Genomic DNA, 23,978 nt, shown 5'->3' with positions numbered 1-23,978 from the left:
GGGTGTTGCGATTTCGGTTTCATATCGCATATCGTTACAGCCCCAACGTTAAGTTCTACTTCTGATAGTTATTTTGGTGAAAGTAACACAAACGTAATACAGGAGTAATGTAAAGCATTACAATTCTGAGACAGTAATATTGTAAGGTAATTAATTACTTTTAAATAACAGTAACAAGTAATAAATAATGTATAACAGTTTGGAAGTAACCAGTGTTGTGCAAGCTACTTCCAAACTGTAAAACATTATATCTTACTAACTTGTTACTGTTATTTAAAAGTAATTAATTAGCTTACTGTCTCAGAATTGTAATGCGTTACTCCTGTATTACGTTTGTGTTACTTTCTCCAAAATAACTATCAGAAGTAGAACTTAACGTTGGGGCTGTAACGATATGCGATATGAAACTGAAATCGCAACACTCAGATCCACACACCTGTAGAATCGCGACACACTTTTTTTTTTCTTCTAACCATCCCTTATTTCAACTAAGGTAAGTTATCTTTTTTTAAACATCACTTAAAGGTGTTTACAGTTGTCTGTAGTTATTTTCTCCTTAGTGAATATGTACTTGTCATGGAAGCATAAATGGGAGACAAATTTGCAGTCTTCCCTTTGACTCACACATCTTAATAATATCACCAATTAGTTCTTGAGAAGCAGTAACACCATTTCTGGATTATATTGTGGGACAAGCTTTGTAAGTGGCGTTTATATGAATTTTATATATATATAAAATATATAGATTTTTATTAATCTAAATTAAGTGTAAAATTAATTGCAACTCTTTTTTTCAGACAATGTATCATATCGTAATCTTTGAAACAACAAATTAAGTCGAGGTTGTCCCCCAAAATTGGGTAAGTGACAATGTTGTATGTGGACTCCATACAAATATGAATATAGAGTTAAAGCCATAAAATCCATGGTAAAGCCAGGACCATCTTGGACTCCCTTCAAAATCCGGATCATTTTTACTAGAGGTTCATATATCCTTAGCTTCCATGGGTCAGATTTACTAACAGGTTGCACCAGCATAAACCCTCTTTTGGTGTCCGGATTTAATAAAGACACTAAAAGGTGTTATTTTTGCGGCTGACCTTGTTGCATATGCGTTTGTAAAAGTTTCCCTTTCAGACTCATGCAGAATCATTCAGATTAATTTAAATGGAATCATGCGAGGCGATTTACTAAGGTTTGTGCTAGTCGATTTCTTGGTATTTGCACCATTATTTACCTCCCCCTAAAAAAAGATTGAGCCTATTTAGTAAAGTTTGCCCTAAGATTTCTTTCATTTTCTCATTTATTCATAATTTTTCGATTTAATGTATTTTTTAGTTTGCTTCACAGCAACTTTGTTGTTTGTTTGTTTATCTATACAGAAACATATGAAGAAGCTCGCCAAAAACTACCAGAGGCAGAAATAAACACAGACCTTACAGACGTGGACTCGGTAAGAAGAAAAAGACACATGTAAATACAGCACATACAGAGAAGAGTATGGCTGCTGAATGAGGAAAATAAATTGAATAATCTTTGTTCATTTGTGAATTTTTTTTTTTCATCAGTAAAAGGTCACGTTTTTTCGATGATCGTGAAACTGAGGATGAGGCAAACTTTCCACTTCCAGTAGCGCCAGAAGTGCAAATCAAACCCCATCAGGAAATGTAAGATTGGAAAATTTGTGCAACAGTTATAGTTCTATTAATTTGTTTAAAACAATTGTTTTTTTTTTGTGGATTCATTTATGGAATACTATCATCAGTTCTGGAATTACAGTTTTGCCTCTGAATTTAGTAGGGCAGTCACAAACGATTATTTTTTGTAATCGGTTTATTATGCTCTGCTTGCATGCTCTGATAATATCTTTCCAGGACTATCTATGTGTCAGGTTGTAGTGATGTTACGTATGACACTGAAGCTTCGATGTGCGTATCGCATACGCGAAGCAATTTCTAATGAAGCCCCGTATCGGGGTGTGTATTGGTATCCCAGAGTCACGTGATCGATGACAAATGAAGCCTCATTTTCTGTCCAATCATGTGCCTGTTTCGCTTTGGGTGTCAGAAGGCTCGAACCGCAGATCTATGGGTTTGTGAGGAGAGTGCTGTACTTTGAAAGTTACATTTAAATAACCAAAACTTATTCCTTTTTTGTTGTTGTTGTGTCTTTTTGTTTTTGTAAAATCTTTGCACTTTTGGTGTTTTTAGGTATTATTATTGTTATTTGGGCTTAGGGGAGAGGGGAGAGGGTGTTGGTGTTTGGTGAAGGGTTTGTAGGCAATGGCAACAGCCAAAAAAATAGAAGACTTCCCCTATCTGGGAATATTTATAGCTTCCGTATGCATTTCTAAAAAAGAAGAAGAAAAAAATAAATATTTATTTATTTATTATTTAAAATGTTAGCCTACTTATTTTATTGTATTTTATAATTGTTGACCGTTGATGTGTCTTATATTCAGTCAATGTACAGTCACTCCTAATCATTTTTTTCCCCTCATCACACTTCTGAGGTGGAAACCTTTGTCTTCTGTTGGACAGTGTTGTAGACCAGGACAAACAAGCTCAAATGCCACTTCTGATGCGATAGACGTGGATAAATACCTTACAGAGACAAACATACAAAGAGCTGAAGATCCACTTGAATACTGGAGAATGCAGAAACATGTCTACCCCCATTGGCATTACAATTTCTGTGTACCCCGGCCTCCTCTGTGCCATGTGAAAGAGTGTCTCTAAGGCTGGGGTGTAGAGGAGAAGTATACTCAGCCACAACATTGGGAAACAGCTTTTGTTTCTTAATAAAAATAGTTCAAAACTGTATCACCTTTCTGTCATTCCTACAGTTACATAATCACTATCACTGCCAAGTGTCATAAGCACAATTAATAACAGGTGATCCTATCACACAATGTCCTTATTGTCTGTTTGTGTGTGTGTGTGTGTGTGTGTGTGTGTGTGTGTGTGTGTGTGTGTGTGTGTGTGTGTGTGTGTGTGTGTGGAAAGAGAGAGATAGTAGGCCTACATTAGGTCTTATTGATTCATATAAGCTAATTTTATATTTTGTCACACTTTAATGGGTAAAGGAATTTATTTAATGGAAAAATCAAACACAAACGTGTAAGGATTTTATTTGTAGACATAACATTGAAATTATGGAGTGTGTTGTGGTTGCTTCATCTGACAGAGCTTCTTACAAAGGCTTCTGGCTGCTTTATTTTAAATAAGCACTAGATGGCGCTGTTCTCGACACTCTCGAAGCTTTGAATCTTTTGCCGGAACAGTTAGGGGAAAGCCTCATTGCTTCATGAGGCTTCATTTCCCCATCCCTATCAGGTTGTGTGCAGGTAGCTGAAGACGAGGACAAGAGGACTTCCAAAAATAGCTGATTTATTTACAAAATAAACTTCTATAAACATACAGGAACGAAATAACAAACTTCAGGGAAAACACAACCATACAAGGACGACGACCAACAAACACTGAGGGAAAACACAGGGCTTAAAAGAACTGGGACTAATGGGATAATTAACTGAACACAGGTGAAGAAACTGAACACAAACGAGGAGTGGGAAAAACTAACAGGACTAAACCAAAATCACAAAGACAGGGGGAAACCAGATCACAAAACAGAACTTAAACACATTGAAACATGACACTATGAAACCTGATTCTGTTGCATAGAACTGAATAAAGAATAATATATTAATTTGAATATATTTATATTTTATTATAGGCCAATTTTCTGTCCAAAATTTGTGGCTATTTTATTGTATTTTTTTTAAAATTCAGATTCAGTAAAATTGATTATTTTTGCCAAGTACATCCAGAGGTTTCGGTTTTGGCTTTTAATTTCGGTGCATCCCTACTTAAAATACATATGTAAAAACAATGAGGCATACAATTGGTTCAAATAAAGCAGGGCTCTACATTAAGCCTTGTCATGTGCTTGTCCTTCGGACAAGTAAATTGGTCATTCACAAGGATTTTTTGTGATGCAATTAAATATTATTTATTTTACCAGTGTTCAATCAGTTATGACAAATCTAAATCTGCATATTTTTTATATATTTTTACATTTTAAAGGGCATTTTTCCCCTAATCTTATTAAATGTATGCTTCATCGTTCGTTTTAAGTTCTTACATTTGAACAATAAATTACTTTTTGAATAATGTTATAGGGCTATAGACACTATAGGGCTGTTATAATCTTTTTATTACAGTATGTTTATTGAGTTTCTTTGTGTGTGCTGCACTCATTTGGTTTGATTTCTTGAGAAGCCTCAATGGCGTAAACCTTGCTGTCAGTACATTATTATCATTCACTTTCGATCGCCACACACACTAAATTATTGTAGAATCATTATCTCCCTTTTTTCCTGTTCAGGTACCAGCAGAGCAGGGAATTCCTCTCAACCACTGGCCAGAGAGGAGGCAGACACTATGAATTGTGAGTATTTGAAAACACAGTGCATGTGAGTTACAGCCACTGCAGACAAATAAAACATCAATTTAATATCAGTTAGACTTAAACTTGCCTTAAAGCTCCTGAACACTGACCTCTCCAATTTCTCCCACTTTTTTCCTGTTCAGGTACCAGCAGAGCAGGGAATTACTCTCAACCACTGGCCAGAGAGGAGGCAGACACTATGAATTGTGAGTTTTTGAAAACACAGTGCATGCGAGTCACAGTGTGTTGATGTTGGTTGTCTTTACATTAGAATAATAATGTTTCATATTATCTAGATTATAATGGAATAAATAGCATGCAATACAAATATATGTCTCGTATATTGAAATCAAGTTTTTATGTGATAAAATATTTACTTCACCACGTGACAGCAGCAAGCAGGCTCCTGATTGGTTAATGCAGTGCGAACTGACGCCAAAGTTCAGATTTTTCAACTCGGGCATCAGACACGAATTCGCATCTACTGCGCCGCGCTAAACGCCTCATTCGCGCCGCAGGACCTCTAGACGCGCGTAAACTCGTCTTTACATTGACTTAACATTTAAATCTGGTTACCTGTTAAGTTCCGTATCAATTACAAAGTACTACTACTGACCTATAAAGCCCTAAATGGTTTAGCTCCTGTGTATTTAATGGACCTTCTATCGCCCTACAATCCATCGCGTTCTTTAAGATCACTAAATTCGAGGATATCTAAGTCCACTAGAGGAGGGCGGGCGTTCTCGCATTTAGCTCCTAAACTCTGGAATAGCCTTCCTGATATTGTTCGAGGCTCAGACTCGCTGTCCCAGTTTAAAACTAGATTAAAGACGCATCTCTTTAGCCATGCATTCACATAATGCTTACCTTTTATACCACTGTTGAATCAGATCGAATGCATTAATATTATGAACAGGAGCTATGCTAATTATTTCCCATCTGCTCTTCTGCTGTTATCTCGGGAAGCTATAGTCCCGAGGAAAATAGCGTTCGTCAGCTCCGGTTTGTATCCAGCCTCTCACGGATACTTCAGATCCCCCAACACCTGCGATGAGAAGATTAAACGCCTGTGAAGAGACGACTCGACGCCTGTGAAGAGACGACTCAACGCCGGCGATATGTTATGCCCTAAATTAATACATGATTAACTAACTGTATTTTTCTATGTACATTTCTGAAATGCACATTCTGTAAAGCTGCTTTGAAACAATAAGTATTGTGAAAAGCGCTATACAAATAAATTTGAATAGAATTGAAAAATCACTCGTGCCAGACGCTCTATTCCTGTTTGGTGTGAACGCACCATTAGACTTAAACTTCCCTCAAAGCTCCTGAACACTGACCTCTCCAATTTCTCCAACTTTTTCCTGTTCAGGTACCAGCAGAGCAGGGAATTCCTCTCAACCACTGGCCAGAGAGGAGGCAGACACTATGAATTGTGAGTATTTAAAAACACAGAACATGTAATAGTCCAGTCATTTTATGAAAAAAGGTAGGACAAATTGCAACAGAAGCAAACTCAACTGATTTTGTATCCTCAAATTGTCCTAGGTAAGGAGAAAAAAAAGCCCAGAAGAATCCCATTAGTGGAAAGTTTAGAAAAAGACCCATATATAGTCTAGTCACTGTGACTCCATGTTGCTTTGAGCACTTCATTCTGCACCAGCGATGCGCATACGCGCTTTGTGCGCTCTGTTTTGAACAAGGGGGTAATCCATCAGCCGGAAGTTGAAGCTGCCTCCAGGGGTCGCCATTGTAGCTGTCTATCACCTGCTGTTAGCATCCCATTGACTCCCATTCATTTTGGCGTCACTTTGACAGCGAATAACTTTACATCTGAGGCGTCCAAAGACTTCATTTGTCCATTATTTATTTCTAAAGAAACACGACAATGTATAAAAGGCTCCATTACTTTGTATCTTACGTTATGGCCCCGTAGAAGCCATTCTTGTAAAAATAGGCTAAAAAATGCGTCATAACCACGCGACTTTGTCACACAATAGAGATATTACCGTATAGACAGGAGGAGAAGCTCGCACAGTCTCGCATGCAGTCTTTTACTGTCTAAAGTCAGCCCATGGCATATAGACAGAGTCAATAAAATATTTAAACAACTTTTTTGAGGAATTGGAAATAATTCGATATGTGGCAAGTGAATACATATGAAGAAACATTTATCCACAAACTTTAAATTATTTATCTACTACTACACATACGGGGGATGGGGAAATTAATTATCAGGAAATTATACAGGCAATGGAAGAAGAAAAAAAAACATCTTAATGTCTATCGCGGTTAACGTTGTTCCTTTATTTATTTAAAGATCTATGCTTGAAGATGAATGTGATCCCGTTTGGAAGCCATGTGTACAAAATGCCTACATAACGTGAAATAAAGAAAAGCGGTTTTGTTCAAACGTTTGTGACCATGATTTATTAGCCAAAACTACATGATTTAACACCTAGCTCACAATTCTTTATATATTGGAATATTATATGGACATGTAATATTGAATGGATACGAAAATGACTCGAGGGGACAGTATTTTATAGTATGGTTCCTGGGCTCATACTAAGAAGTATTTTTTGGATGGGTTATTATTCTGTTTGATGTAGAAGGAAACGAAAAAGAAGGGAAAAAATTATTTGCATATGTGCCTATATTTGAATCATTTTTAATAATTTTGGAAGATTGTGCTGTAGCCTATACATGCATTTATTTATCTGTTATTTTTGATTGTATTATGTGTGTGTGTGTGTGTGTGTGTGTACTAGCCAAATATTTAAATCTAATGGATATATACATAAACATGTTCAAAATAAACTTAACTAACTAAAATCACTAGAACTGCAGATAGGCTACTCAAACGATTACAATCCTAAAGTAGGCTATTTTAAAGTCGATTTTAGCCACTTTTATCATGTCATATCAGGGCCGGCCCGAGGCATAAGCGAACTAAGCGGCTGCTTGGGGCCCCCTGGCCACCAGGGGGCCCCCCAATCGAGTTTAAATTTTTTTTTTTTTGATGACTTAAACAAATGACATAAATGAATGAATGAATAATTCAAGACAAGAAAATTCTGATTTCATGATCAATATACCTGCCAACAACTGCTGCTGTGTCTGCCAGCGTTTAAGTCATGCGCATAATCTAGTCACCTCGCGAGTGCATAGACAATTCGTGCGCAACTGCACATAGTTTAAGTTGGAGAAAATAGCCGCAGGGGAACTTAACCTTCTAGGTGTAAGGTTAGCAGTTTGAATAAATAATAAACATAGCAGTTTGAACTCTTCTCCACTTTATTATACCACACATCAGATCACTAACTCCAAAAACCCGCGACACTCCAGTACCAAGTCCGCACGACCCATTCCTTTCTACGGCAAGCCCCGAGGGGAAAAATAGATTGCATACACACATACAACGACCGCCAGTACATTACCCGTATTATAGTAACAGACTTTGTTGGATTCTGTCATGTGCAATCCAACAAAGTCTGTTACAATAATAATAATAAAAAAGATTTTGAGGACAGTTACACTGTATTGAGACAGTTGAGAAATAATAATAATATTTTTTACAGTTTTCAACAATAATTGTACTTGTTGAACCCTTGTTCTTATTATGTTTCTGATTTATCAGATTTGTCATTATTTTTTGCAAATAATTTATTTTATATACGTTTTGAGACAGTTTGTTTTAAGAAGTTTCAAAGAGTTAGTAAAAGATTAAAGTAAAAGTTTCAACTTTTTTATTTAAGTAGGCATCTATTTTTTATTTTTTATTTATTTTGTATTAATACATAACCTCACTGTATTCATCTATAATGTAACATTATTGCGTGACATTTGAGTCAATAATTGTCAAGCACAGGTGACTCCGCGTAGTGGGAGGGGGCCCCCAAATCAAATTCTGCTTAGGGCCCCCAAAAGGCTCGGGCCGGCTCTGTGTCATATTGTAATTATATAGCGGAATATGTTATATCAAATTAATTATTATAATTATTAATAGTATTGTAATATAATAATAAACATTATATTATGTTTTTACAATACTAAACGATTTGATTTCCAAAACACACACACGCACACGCGCACACACACACACACACACACACACACACACACACACACACACACACACACACACACACACACACACACACACACACACACACACACACACACACACACACACACACACACACACACACACACACACACACACACACACACACACACACACACAAACACACACACACATCAATGTGAGTTTACTCTTTACTCTGATGCGTCATTGACCGTTCGAGATTAGCTTGCTTGCGCCTGCTAGTCAAAGCCCTTATTTCTGGAGAGCCGTGATACTTCGACCTTGGAGACTTCTGATCATCATTTCAAGACAAGTATTGTGTTTTAGGTGGTATTTTGTTAATTCAGTGTGATAACTTTTTGTTGACTTTTTACTTTTCTTTTTCTCCACACAGCTACTAGAAGATTTACAACTGTCAGTCAGGTTGCTCACGTGACATCTACGTCATCAAGCTCAGTTTGAACCTGCGCAGAATGCTTGGCTATCAGGAAGTGAGTGCCCATGTTGGGCTTCAACTCTCCATTTATTTTACTGTCTATGGTTTTGAAGCGTTCATGGTTTTGCTCACTGAAAGATTATTAAAAGCCTATATATTTTTTTATACCCATCCTGCACAATACATTTAAAATAAGTATAATTTCATTGTTTATTATTTCTGTGTAGTGTAGGCTATATAAATATATACACTTCTGAATTCTTGACATTCATATATAAATATAAAATTGTGAAATATATGATTGCATGATTAAATTTTATAAGAGTACTAATAGTAATTTGTTTTTATTAATATATTTAGTTTTTATAAAATTACTGTGCAGATTTTTTCAAGAATTACTTTTTGCTGCTGATTTATACACTCATTAAGTTTCATAAAAATACATAAAACATCTATGTAATATTTAAAGGTGTCAACTGTAATCTTACACTGCAAAATGATAACTTACAAAGGATTAAACTCATCACAATTATGGATATTTGCTGCGGGGCGAGGGCTTCGATAACCTCTCTCTTTTGACCATACATGTGTTTGCATCCCTGTGTTGATTACTTGCATCAAGACAAACAAAAAAATTATTATACCTTTTTTTTTTATTATTGTTTGTTAACATAATTACAAATCTCACCATTGGGTATAGCCAGGTGAAAATGTCTTGTTGACATAACAGTAAAAGACTTAATGTTAAGGTCTAAATGAAACCTATTTAGGCTACCCGTGAGCATTAATACATAGAGGAAGGCAGAAGTACTTTAAACCAGCCTTTATTAATTATTATTGCAGAGATGGGGTTTGGGGCTGGGTAAGTGGGACTGTTTCTGGGGGATGAGTTTGAGGGAAGAACAGGAGACAACGGTAAGGAGAATGCAGAAGACAAAAGGTAGGTCAGATAAAAAGTGAAGCCCCAGAAATCGTCCCACGGACCCAGCTCCAAACCCCATCTCTGCAATAATAATTAATAAAGGCTGGTTTAAAGTACTTCTGCCTCCCTCGATGTATAATCCCTAATGGGATTCTTCTGGGCTTTTTTTACCCCCTACTCAGGACATATTGAGGATATGAAATCAGTTGAGTTTGCTTCCGTTGCAATTTGTCCTAGGTTGACCCCCATTTTGGCTTAAAATGACTGGACTAAAATGTTTTTTAGCCTAAATATGTTTATATCTTTGTTTTGTCAATGTTAGCCAAATTCAGGGGTGACGCTATATTTTTGCCTTGTTTTGATGCCATCAGGGCGCCAAAAACAAATCCGCAGTAACCAGAGGAGGACATCAACACCTGTGAAACAGACATCAGTAACCCGTATATTTACAATAAATTTTTTTCTTTCCATTTAACCCATACCCATATTTTACCCATATAACATGTGCTAAAAGCTACTGCTAAACTTTGGCCTTTCCCACTAATTATCCTTTACAGCAAGGAATCGCACCCCACACTTTAGACATGGAGAGGCAGAAGTCTTAAGTTGTAAGTATATACTGTGTCAGTTCTAGGGATGGGTACCGAAACCCGGTATTGAACGGGCCCCGGGCCCCTGAATTTTGAAAAACCGCTGTATCGATAAGCTCGGACGTTATCGGTTCTGCTGACGGTACTGGAGAAATTAAGTAAATACAAGTTGGCCTACTATTTATTATTGCTATAAAGACGTAATCTTGAACCTGTTTATCTCGCCAGCCATTTCTATATATAATAATATTAAACCATTTGTCTGTGATGCGATCTCTCATTTCTTCCTAAAACCCAAACGTACCGTCAGAATCAGCACGATCGGTGATTGTTGTAAAATGCAGTCTCTACTGTTGCTAAATTGTGGATGCGTTTAATCATTAAAAGAGCTATTAAAGGCACAAAAATCTGCGCAAGAGCTGTTCACAAGGCGACGCGAGCTCCGAAATGGACTGCAACGAGACAAGTATAGGCTCCTACTTAACTTTGGGCTTCATGTGCGCATCTAGACTATCAAATATACATAAAATATAAAAATGACCAGCTCTGAGATTCACTGAAACACAGTTTATTCACTTAAACTCAGTTTGTCTTAAATGGACTTAAATAGTTGGGAGAAAATTATGGTGCATCAGAATTTTAGGTTTTTGTGTTAATACCCCCTACCTCCACAATGGTTTCGTAGGGTCACTGGAACAATCATTCATAAAGCGCATTAAACTTTAGTTTACAAAGACGTGAAACTCACCGAGTGGTCTGGGGTGTTCACTGATATGCTCACACAAAAATCGCTGCAAAAGATGCTTTCCAACTGGTTTTATTGTAGTTTTTGTCCAACTCCATTGACTAGTATTGGATGTTCTAGGGTACGGTATTACTCCGCCGCCGGAGACGGAAATGGGGTTGTTTTTATTCTTTCTATAGTTATGCAGTCGGGGTATCGTAGGCCACGCTATCCAAACATTGGCAAAGGTGCATTATCGCCACCAACTGGGCTGGAGTGTCTATTATTCAAGCTCTCAACGGAAGAATGTCAGGTTGTGAGGCGTTTGGAAAAATAGGTCCACAGCTTTACAACGAACGGTAAAAAACCTGTTGGAAAGCATCTTTTGCAGCGATTTTTGTGTGAGCATATCAGTAAACACCCCAGACTACCTGGCGATTTTCACGTCTTTCTTAACTAAAGTTTAATGCGTTTTATGAATGATTGTTCCAGTGAACCTATGCAACCCATTGTGTAGGTGGGGGGTTGCTATCAAAGAAACTGAAAATTCTCGGGACAGCAGCATTTGTCCAAATTTCAATCTTAACTGTTGTAAGGAACTCAGCTTTTTGGAAATATTAATAATCAATAATATCTTGTTGTTATTAATTATAAATATTTGGGTCAGTTAATTGGATTAACTCGATGTGGCTGAATTAATATTACAATCAATTAATCAGCTCTTCCAACGAACTATTTTGATTATTAATTTATTCTAATAAAGGGTATCTTCCATGGCCACCGAAGAATAATTATTTCTTCGCCTGTACAGTACTTTGAGCCAGTAGCGAAAACCGTGATCGTAAAGTGACTTGTATTGCAAACAAAACAGAACCAAATACATATTATGTACAAGTTTTATTAACTAAATATAGATATTTATATGAATATAAATAAACTAAACAACATACACACATGAATACATAAATAGGTTAGTGATAGGATGAAATTGGAAACCGGAAGAGGGTCTATGAGAAGAACCATCAGAATTTCATTTTCACATTTCATTGAATTGAATACTTGCATTTGTAATGGGAACAATTCTTGAAGTTGTTGAAAATTGAAGTCGTTGATGGTTCCGGCAGCGTCAAGTGGAAGTTGGTTGAGCATTCTCTTTCTCCAGGAACGCATGATTGGTTTGGTCAAGGCCTGGGACTCTGTTGAGGCCACGCCGAGCACCCAGGAGAAGTGAGGAAGTCAAAAGGATGGGTGATTGGAGTCGTTGTTGGTTGGAGTCTTTGTTCCAAAACTCCTGAGATTGTCCTTGGTTCTTTGTGAGAGAGTCTTCTCTCTCCTGCCTGAGCCCACCTCTGGTTGGAATCGAGGCCTGCTGGGCCCTTGGGCCCCCGTGGAGGGGGAGGGGTTTCCCCAGTATCCCCAGAACAGTGTTGCGGCTGGATGAAAGAACTAAGAGAGGGCGGTCACTGTTGCCTGCCTCTGATATACCCTGAGAAAGAACCAACCCCTAAGGTTTGAATGGACCTATGAGTAAGGTGACATGTCCGAGAGGGGAAGCGGCTCTTAGTTGATTTATGGTCTTTGTCCCCAGCATGCTTAGACTGTTCATTCAAGCTCAAATAGACATAACAAATTCACATTGCATTCTAAGAGAAGGTGATGTACATCAAAGTGTGTGTCATTAAATGAGGATTAATTTGGTAGGAAGCATGATACAGGTGAGGTTATATTGACCGTTGGGTGGTTGTTCAACCACATACACCCCAATCAAACATACCATGTTGTTATACCTAATAGTACACGAGACAGTAAATCATCACAGTTTCTGTGAGGCATGTTCCTTCATAGATCAGAGTAACACCGCAAAGTTTATTTAATTAAAGATGGTCTCTCTCTCTTAAGCATGTGGCGCATGTGGCCACATTCCTTTGAGGTCGTAAAGTCTGTCATCAGTCTTAAAGTGTTCTGTAACCGGACACCCGGCTGACAAAGTAACTTCATTTGTGAGGTTAGTTTTGGGGGAGAGTTTCATAGACCTTTATATTCATTAAATATAGTGAATATGAATAATTAGTGTGTGTCTGATTGGTCCAGACCCTACATCCCCCCCTTTCGACCGTTGTTGTCCCCCTCAAGGACAACCATGATCGAAGTTGAAAGTGCCGACAGATCAGACACACCTTTGTCATAGAAGGCTGGAAGGCCATGGTGGCCTCTGGTTGCTCGCGTCTTCTGGAGTGGTGGTCGTTCCACGGCGGTTGATGTGGACAGTAGCCCAGTACAGGTCTCTGCAGCAGGTGTTGGGGCAGAAGGTGCCTTGACTGGGTATCACCTGTCATTCTGGAGTTAGGGTGAAATTGTGGTTCTTGAAGAAGGATGAGGTTTCCAGCTTTGATTCAGGTTTGGCCTCAGCAGGGCAGCGTGTGTCTTGGATCAGAGACTGCAGCTGAGTTTGAGTAAAGTCATTCTTGAAGACAGTAAACAGCTGTTTCATGGAGTTCACTGTCTGGTTCAGCCGAACGCTGTGGGTGTTGAGAATTACCACAGTTCCCTTCGATGTCTTGCCGATGGACGGCAGGGAGGCACTCTGTGTTGTGAGTTGCCCTTTTAGCTGTGGGATTTCAGTTTGAATTTCAGCCACACGTTGTCTCACGGTGGCTAGGTTCAGTGCGTTGACACTGGACATGCCAATGTTAACAGAGTTCCGACGGCAGTGGCGGTTGTGTCCATCTGGCTCTGCTTGTGTGACAGTTTTTTTTTTCAAGTTGGTTGAGCATGTGTTCGACATTGGCCTCAGCGTGGGCGAGGGAGTGGAGTCGAACATACACTCTCTGGGTGTGGGTCCTGCAGTTGGTGATAAGGAGTCCCGGTTGTTCCTTCGGGACGCTGCCTGATACCGGACCTGGTGAGATGACCGACTGCGGCTGTCCTCTGGTTGGCTGGAGGCACAGGAAGACTAACCACAGCAGCATCCTGGAACAGACAAAGGGGAGAGGGAGAGAGAAAGGGGGGAAATATCTCAGCGACTGTCGTCCTTTGTTGGCTAGGACAGTCTTTCCGCTTCGAGGACGCCGGTATGCCACTTGCTTCGGTGTTCTGGTGCTGCGGTGTGCAGCACATGCTGCGTCATGGGCATACACTGGCATGAACCCCCCTTTTGCACTGTGGCACCACAAGCTTTGGCGCAGCGATGTCATCAGGTGCATAACACAGAGTGTTGTCCTCTGCACGCAGCGTGTGCTTGTTGATTTCAGTTGTCTGGGGCACCGGTTGTCGGTGGGTGCAGACGGCGTTCGTGGGTGGTTGGAGGGGTTAGAGGTGGTTTCTCATAGTGTCCATTGGTTTGTCATAGTCTTTGGTAAGCTGGAAGGTTGGGGTCAGGTTAAGCAGAGGCTCTGTGACATTTTGGCACACTTGTGGTGAGAGACTAATTCATGACCCTAAAAGTTCAGAACCACTGTTTAATGGGTTCGCTAGATATGTAGCATAAAGTTAGGTGTTTCATGTGTATCTAGCTAGTGATGTGTCTCTTGTATCTTTATCATCTTAGCTGTGGATGTTAGGAGGCTAAGACTTGTGCGGTTCCTAGAGTATTTCCTGGAAAGGGCATAGCCGAGATGAAATAAATGACTTAAGATGGTTCTTATGACTAAATTATTTCTCTGGACTTAAATGGTGGTTCACTGCGGCTTGACGAAGTGAAGGATAGGAGGAAAAGGGACAGCTTTCCTATTCAAATTATGCTTATTATCAATCCTCAGGACTATAGTTATGCCCTAGTAATTGTTGAAATTACTTGTGTCGCAGGGTCACAAAAATGAGTGCACTTGTTGAAAATAAACACAATCACAAATAAAGGTGTCTCTGTTTCCTTTCTGGGCCCAATGGGAAATAGAACCACATTCGAACAAGAGAGGAAATGGAATTAAATCATATAGATGACCGAATAGACAAGGGAATAGCTGACTGCTATTATTATCAAAGTGGAAATAAAAGAATAAAATAAAAAAATAAAGTAAGTAATCAAAACAGCGGTAATGATCTGAAATTGAGAATAATCAATAGCACTAGTGACTAACCTTTAGATTTGCCTGGACCAACACTCCCTAGTGGGTCACAGCTGTTGCGTGTTTAAGACCACACCGTGTGTGTCCCTCCAAAGGTTTAGTCAATATGCTGATGAAAATTCTCATAACTATAATAATTCTTCTCTAGCTACACAGCTTACATGTAATTAAACTTGGGTTTAATTGCCAGGGCATCTGCAAATTTAGCCTACAGCGCTCAGCAAGGACTATGCCTAAACTAGTGAAGGTGAAATTCAGCTGAGAAGAATTGAAAGTAAGGAAAGAGAAAAATTAGAAACCCTAAATGGGGTTAAAGAAAGTATTTTAGAATACTTTGCGCTGTATACATAAAAGCTGTAATTAAGGCTTCAAGTAAATGATGCTAACCGCTAACTGTAGAAGTTATTATGTAGCTTAGCCTAAGCTGGATGGATGCTAGGTTAGCTTAGCTTAGCCTAAGCTGGATGGACGCTAGGTTAAGTTAGCTTAGCCACCTAGGCTGGTTTGATTACAAAATGACGTCACGAGTTAGCACTTCCTGTGACAAATCGTTGTCATGGGAACCAGTGCATGTCAGAACAATTCAACAGTACCTGAAGAATGTCTACACATTTTACTGAGTTATGCATGTTTAAACGGGTTAAAAGGGGGCGCCTATACTTTAAGTCTTTCAAGAACTTGATGTTACATTCAGTAAAATGCTAATGTGTTTTGGCATTTGCTAATTTTACTCATGGAACTCTTCTCTTTACTTTACACAACTTATTCTATTCGTTTACAAAGTAAGGAAATAGATTTGCTGTAAGTCAAAGCTTGTCTAAGCCTATATTTACGTCCCTCTCATGCATAAATGCTGACTTTTCAGCGAGTGAACAGTTTTGATCGCTAGGTAGCTCTCTTCTTGTGGATGCAGCTAAAAATTTAGGTGAATTACATCAATCTAACAATAATTTGTAAGGCCTTTACATTGTAGAAAGGGGAGCATCACCCAGGTCTACGTATATATAACACTGTCCTGAGCTTTCTTTTTCAGAAACAGGTTTAGCAATACTGCAATTTGGATTTCTTTAACCAAAGCAGGATAGATATCAGTACAGTTTACAAGCTGCTGAGATGAGATTCCTTTGTCAAACAGACTTACGCTTTAATGCTGAACTTACTGATACCAGTTGGAAATCTAAGACTCTTTCACTTACAGTAGAGATGTCAATTCCCGCTATCGTTTTATCTGCATTTAGACAAGCCAGCAACCAGTGATCAAAATGCGTATCGCATGTTGTGTTCCAGTTGGACCGCAATGGTCAAATGCACGCCTGTAGGTTAACAGTAGTTTAAAACTCAGGTGGTTTTCCTACACTATGGCGTCAAGGTATGCCCTATTTGGAGCTAGTGTTTCCTGTAACCCTTCATTGTCATGGAAACTAATGTAGCAGTGCCAATTCAACCAGCATGTAGCAAATGTTTGTTTCAAAAGAGTTGTGCATAGTCTGTTGGCAGGTGAGGCTTACACGTCCATTCAAGATTTTCTTTATATCAGTAAAATTCTATTTTTACTAATGCAGAGTCTTGCTGCTCTTTGAGCACCCATTTTCATCTACTTTAAAAGTTTTATGTCCTATGCTGACCAGGGACTTTTTAGCAGAGTCTTGCATTGTGTTCATGCTGTGTGGCTTCTGGTTTTTCAGTTCAGGATCAATGGGGTCTTAGGAACCCTTTCTGGGGAGGCCTTCTGTGTTAGAGGCCTTCCGCATCAGGTCACACATCGTTGAGTGGGCATTGCGTGGGGGCAGGTGAAAATATGGTGACTAACTGGTTTTGGAGGAAAAGTTTCTTGAAGCTGGTGTCCTCCTCCGTCACAGGTTCGTTGTAAGTTCCACAGACAACTCGTTCGGAGTTGGTGGTGGTAGCATAGGGCCTTCTAGGTCTGTCCTGCTTGGTGTTTGGGCAGGGCCCAGTTGGGCTGGATGTGTCCAGATCAGATGGAGTCTGTCTCGGTGTGCCATACCGGTTGGAGACTGCAGGTGAAAATCAATGTCTCGTAGATTGGCAGGGATGTTTCTGACCTTTCACTTGAGATTGTTGAGTGTCACTTCATGTGCCATTTCAGGGTTTGTCTGATTTACCTTTTCCTCCTGCAGCTGCAGGGGCTCTCAGGGCACTGTCTGGTGAAGTGTTAAGCCGAGGGCTTTGGCTCCTCCCCCCTTTGTGCAGGGCTGGGGAAGCTTACGCTGCTAATGTGAAGGTCAGCAGGGTCCATCTTTATTGTGTGGTCCATTTGCAGTGGGTTGGACTGTTGCAGCTCTCTTTGGACCACATGGAGTGCGTCAATAATGTTACAGCATCGCTAAGTCAGTGTTCGGACTTCCGCTGCACATTGATGGCTTTAGCTCTCTTTGAGTTCAACCATTTCTTTAAGTTCTTTGAGTGAAACAGTTCTTTACCCGTCGGTTTGCAGGTGCTCAGAGCTGTCGTCCGCCTGAAAACTGATGATCTCTTTCAGTTGCTCTGCTCTGTCAGGGTCCTTGCATCTGTCCTGTGCCTTCTCCCGTTGAGCAGGGTTCGTTCTCTGTGGAGTCCTGTGGCTGGCAGCGTTAGTTCATTTACCTCCTGTTTGAGGCCTGCGGGAGCATGGCCAAGGAGAAGATAATGCTGGTCAGCTCTTGGTGGCTCAGGCTGGGTGTCAGACGTCTGCTTTCATTGTTGCCTAACTGTTCCTTCCTCTGCCGTGGCAGGTCGTTGCCTGCTTCAGGCTGAAGGATGTCCATGACACTGCTCTGCCGAGTCTTCAGGTGGTCCTGGTGGCAGGGCTGGGTGTCTGAGGCCTACTGGAACACTTGTGGGAACACGAGAGAGAAATGGCAAAGGCAAATGCAAGTTTCTACAGAGGTGGTGAGCTATCTGTGTGGGAGAATGGCTATGTGGAGCAGCTAAAATTTAGTGTTGGTGAGCACACACAACAACAAAAAAAGTTTTGAGTATCTTAGTTGACGTGCTTTAAGCAGCATCGACTGATGACTGGGCTCTTACATGTCATAACCTATTACTCAAAAATGCTGATGGTTCTTCTCACATGTTGTGCTACGAGAGTAACAGATAGAGCAAAACCAAAATAAAACAATGGGATGAAACCAGAAAAGAAGAGGAAGAAAGGAGTGTTTTACCTATTTAGGTTTAGCTAGGAGACATAGGTAAACAGGAGTCACTTATGGGTTATGCTGCTGTTAGACTAAGCTACCAGGGACACATCAGACATCTCAAGGTCCAAAAGAAGAAGAAGAAACAATGGGAAGTGTTTCCAGTTCTGTCTGGGGCCTACTGTGCGTTTGTGTTTAGCCGTACTTCATGTACTTAGCTTGGTGCTAAGGAGTGAGGATGGGTAAAACACAGACAGGAAGTAGGATATTAATGACCTGTGTAACTCGCTAGGGAAACAACAGTCGCTAGATATTGTAATCCTATAGAGAGAGAGAAGATGAGGATAGTGACTAGTGATCTAAAATAAGGTAAAGGTAAAGTTAGAACGTCCTTATAGCTCTAAGAAAACTAAAAGGAAAGGGAAGCGTATCAAGTAATTTAATTAAATTTCAAATTTAGTTAAGCCCTTCTTTTTTTCTTTAGCTGAATATAAGAATTCAGGCTGAAACAAACGTAAATAACTAAATTGAAATAAAATAAAATAAAATAAAAAAAATGTATGTAAACATTGTGTGTTCTCATAGCTCTGGTAACTAGAGGGGAACTTGACTAAGCAAATTGATTTAATTAAATTCCCAATTTAATTAAATTCAATTTAACTGAATAGGACTATTCAGGCTCAACAGGTGTAAATACACAAAATAAAATAGGGGTAGATTTAAGTAAAAATAAAAGAAACACAAATAAAAACCCAAAGTATCTGGGTTTCAATCTGAAAGTGAAACCAAGAGGAAGGGGTCGAGAGAGAGAAAGAGAGAGAGAAGAGGGTGGTTTAACCCTCTTATGAGACGTGCTTCGTGAAGCTCTGACACCAGGGTGAATCATTCGTCTCAAATCATTCGGAGTGTATCACTGCTAAGGTCACGTGATTTTATTAAACTGGGCTTCGTTACGCGTCATAGCTGTTACGAAATTGTTTTAAATTTCAACGGTTCGTGAACCATTGTGTATCTGGTCTCTATGTGATCTCGTATCACTTTATAGTTCGTACACATTTAATGACGCATTTGATAAAGGGTCTGATTGACTTTCAAGTCAAGCTTTCATAAAACGAGCCCTACGGTTTACTAAGATATTATGCCTTGAAAGACACCTCATATTAAACGATATTAGGTAGCTCGCGGATTGCCATTACCTGATTACACCTTTTGATAAAACCTTTGCGATTGGTTTGTAAAAGGTGTTCCGTTGATTTGAGTTTCCGCTACACTTCCACTGTTTTGACCAGCAGGGGTCGCCAGCGAGGGCGCTTCAAACAAAGAGTCATTTGTGACTCAGTTGACTCCTTTGATTCAAAGCCTCGAAGAGCTTTGACTCTCATTACTCGTGTTCAAATCACTCAGTTCAAATCACGCAAAATCTATAGTCTTTGGTTTAAGGTTACACTTTACGCTCTAACGTGTCTAAGTTTTTAGGCGGTGCTAAAACTATCACTCGAGGTAGAGGGTTTTACTTGTAAGTCATGCGTGTAAGTTAGGATTGAGGGAGCTATTGGCTACAACCGTCGCTTGTTTACACGAGGGTCTGTGAGATTGGTGCTGTTGTCAGAAAAACTAGATAGGAACGCCTGCTCGCGTTCCGGGCGCAATGCCAACCAACAACACAGATCGTTCGGAGCAGCGATCGAGCTGTGCTGACAGTTTGCACTGAGTCTCTCGCTTAGACACGACGTTGCGTGTGAGTGACTCTTTTTAACAAATCAAAACAGCACCGTTCTTTCAGAGACAATGGCAAATTACTAGTTAGCTAAGCTAGAATTTATACCACTAATTCGACGCGATTGTTTCATATGAGCGCTTCAGCGGTTTAATATGAATACAATGACGTAACCCATAATAAGGCCTTAATCGGTGATTGAGGAACATCGCTCAGATCACATTCAAAAATGCTGAAAATGGAGATTTCTTCGTCCATATCAGGTTAATTAGTTCTGGTACCATTTATGCGCGCGGCTAATCTGAGATTTCTTCGTCAGAGAAGGCTTATGCTCGATTTATATCTGAAATTAGGCTTTCTTCTCTAATATCAGGTGTTTCTTATCGTACGATTTAAATATGCATTATAGCATTTGTGAACTTTCTGCCATTCGTAGGAAGGCATATTCGAGCTATAGTTTTGCTGATTTACTCAGAAAATTGTACGTGCATGTATGAGATGTTAATAAAACTTATGGGACAACATATGATTGATTACTGTCTGCTTGCATACAATGTTGAATACGATGCCTTAAAATTCTCCACCATTATGTAAGGAACTCAGCTTTTTGGAAATATTAATAATCAATAATATCTTGTTGTTATTAATTATAAATATTTGGGTCAGTTAATTGGATTAACTTGATGTGGCTGAATTAATATTACAATCAATTAATCAGTTCTTCCAACGAACTATTTTGATTATTAATTTATTCTAATAAAGGGTATCTTCCATGGCCACCGAAGAATAATTATTTCTTCGCCTGTACAGTACTTTGAGCCAGTAGCGAAAACCGTGATCGTAAAGTGACTTGTATTGCAAACAAAACAGAACCAAATACATATTATGTACAAGTTTTATTAACTAAATATAGATATTTATATGAATATAAATAAACTAAACAACATACACACATGAATACATAAATAGGTTAGTGATAGGATGAAATTGGAAACCGGAAGAGGGTCTATGAGAAGAACCATCAGAATTTCATTTTCACATTTCATTGAATTGAATACTTGCATTTGTAATGGGAACAATTCTTGAAGTTGTTGAAAATTGAAGTCGTTGATGGTTCCGGCAGCGTCAAGTGGAAGTTGGTTGAGCATTCTCTTTCTCCAGGAACGCATGATTGGTTTGGTCAAGGCCTGGGACTCTGTTGAGGCCACGCCGAGCACCCAGGAGAAGTGAGGAAGTCAAAAGGATGGGTGATTGGAGTCGTTGTTGGTTGGAGTCTTTGTTCCAAAACTCCTGAGATTGTCCTTGGTTCTTTGTGAGAGAGTCTTCTCTCTCCTGCCTGAGCCCACCTCTGGTTGGAACCGAGGCCTGCTGGGCCCTTGGGCCCCCGTGGAGGGGGAGGGGTTTCCACAGTATCCCCAGAACAGTGTTGCGGCTGGATGAAAGAACTAAGAGAGGGCGGTCACTGTTGCCTGCCTCTGATATACCCTGAGAAAGAACCAACCCCTAAGGTTTGAATGGACCTATGAGTAAGGTGACATGTCCGAGAGGGGAAGCGGCTTTTAGTTGATTTATGGTCTTTGTCCCCAGCATGCTTAGACTGTTCATTCAAGCTCAAATAGACATAACAAATTCACATTGCATTCTAAGAGAAGGTGATGTACATCAAAGTGTGTGTCATTAAATGAGGATTAATTTGGTAGGAAGCATGATACAGGTGAGGTTATATTGACCGTTGGGTGGTTGTTCAACCACATACACCCCAATCAAACATACCATGTTGTTATACCTAATAGTACACGAGACAGTAAATCATCACAGTTTCTGTGAGGCATGTTCCTTCATAGATCAGAGTAACACCGCAAAGTTTATTTAATTAAAGATGGTCTCTCTCTCTTAAGCATGTGGCGCATGTGGCCACATTCCTTTGAGGTCGTAAAGTCTGTTATCAGTCTTAAAGTGTTCTGTAACCGGACACCCGGCTGACAAAGTAACTTCATTTGTGAGGTTAGTTTTGGGGGAGAGTTTCATAGACCTTTATATTCATTAAATATAGTGAATTTTAAAGCATTGCTTTTTCTTTTGCTATAGATATTTTACATTTAATAATATAAAGCAAATGTTAATTATTACCCGAATGTTAAAAAAAAAAACACACAAAAAAGAACCGATAAGAATACCGTTAAAGTACCGGATCGATAAGCAGTATCGGTAAGAGTAGTAATACCGTTAACGATACCCTTAACCTTAACAATACCCATCCCTAGTCAGTTCACTAACACGGCATTCAAATCTTACAGGTTTACCCATGTATCCAAAATTCTGTTACACAACAAGCGATATCTTTCACAACTATTTAAGTTCTAAAACTGACCATGTTTAATTCATTAACCATTAGTTACCTTTTAAACCAAATTATGTACAACCAAATCTGCAGAGCCATAGAGTGAAAATAAGATTTTTACTTCCTTTTACTCTCATTTAACATATTCAAACTAAAATCTTGTTGTGTTGTTCCCCTCTTTAGCATCATCCCACACTGGTTTCAGTGAAGGTAGGTACTGACTTTTTTTCTTGTCATGCTTTTTTTTTTTAACACATTATTATGCTTTTTTTTCTATTTTATTTTTTTATATAGCTTTTTCTTTTTTATAGCTTGGGTATGCAAAATTCTTGCAAACCAAGAAATGATTAAAGAACAGATGAGCACATTGGTTAAATTGGTCTACGACCTCAAAAAATTATCTACTACAGAAGACAACCCAACATTAAACACAGACTGTTTTCCACTGTCAAGTTTCAAACAACTTCAAGTCATTGAGGGCGAGCTGCAGCAGGAAGACTACAAGGCAGCTGTGGTAAAATTTCATATTTCATAGAAAAAATTAACTCTCATCAATTAACTCTGTGTCAGTGTTTTCATCTTTTGCTCATTGTGAATGGTACAGTAGGTAGTCAACCACATGTTAAAACCATATCCGTACTGGCTGGACTGGTTTGACATGGAATGGTTCAGCAACAAGAAAGGTTTGGCCTGCTGAAGAAACTGCAATTGTATGCGCTCACTCATTCTAACTGATTTGCTGAAATCAAAATGTGGATGGTGATAGTTAGCACTAACCAATGAGATTGCTGGTTGCGAATAAGTTCCTCCTACTGCTGAAGGAACTGAAATTAATGAAAATTAGCCCTAGATTTACTCACCCTCAAGTCTTACAGATGAATACAATCAGCGTTGTATTAAAAAATGTCCTGGCTCTTCCAAGCTTTATAATGGCAGTGAATGGCTGTATATTTTCCAAGTCCATTTTTTGAAGGCCCGTCTGCCGGAAGCTATTTATTCGATAACATTTTGAATATGGATATTTTTCTTACACGAATGCATCGCTTCGCTTCAAAAGGCCTTTATAAACCCCCAGAGCTGAAGGAGCACTTTTGTGGAGCACTTTTATGATGGATGGATGCACTTTTATGCACTTCAAATCAGAAACGGCTATTCACTCCCGTTATAAAGCTTGGAAGAGCCAGGACTTTTTTGAGGGGTGATCTATCCCTTTAAAGGCTAAATTCCAAATGAACTTTTTTTTGACCGGTAAAAGCCCACACCATTTTTGTACATTCTAATCAAGGATGATTTTTGGATGCTTATTCCTTTATTTGTGCATACATTTATTTTTCCAGATAAACACATTAGCCTTGAGGGGAGGCACAACAGTCAAAGAAAGCGTATGGCGGATTCTCAGCTTCCTTCTTTCAAATGAGTTGGCCCATCAGATTAACTGGAGGGGAATAAATGGAAAAGCTGCATTTAAAGCCACCTCTCTAAAAACTGTAATCAATGGTATGGCTTTCTGA

The 23,978-nt window shown here is 39.2% G+C and overlaps 1 protein-coding gene across 1 annotated transcript; it reads left to right on the top strand.

Annotated features, from left to right (window-relative positions):
• The first annotated feature begins 846 nt into the window (after positions 1–846).
• LOC143746430 (uncharacterized) lies at positions 847–23,978 on the top strand. The gene is made up of 10 exons (XM_077238228.1): positions 847–983; positions 1,383–1,667; positions 4,387–4,449; positions 4,593–4,655; positions 5,825–5,887; positions 10,269–10,337; positions 10,455–10,505; positions 22,651–22,677; positions 22,779–22,981; positions 23,805–23,978. The coding sequence occupies exons 3-10, from the start codon at positions 4,443–4,445 to the stop codon at positions 23,976–23,978; spliced, it is 657 nt and encodes a 218-aa protein (XP_077094343.1). The 5' UTR covers positions 847–983; positions 1,383–1,667; positions 4,387–4,442.

Source organism: Siphateles boraxobius, unplaced genomic scaffold (genome assembly GCF_051911475.1).
Source record: "Siphateles boraxobius isolate OS27281-9 unplaced genomic scaffold, OSU_SipBor_1 22, whole genome shotgun sequence".
Taxonomy (NCBI): domain Eukaryota; kingdom Metazoa; phylum Chordata; class Actinopteri; order Cypriniformes; family Leuciscidae; genus Siphateles; species Siphateles boraxobius.
The sequence above is the reverse complement of the archived record's forward strand: the minus strand, read 5'-3'. Positions and strand labels throughout refer to the sequence as shown.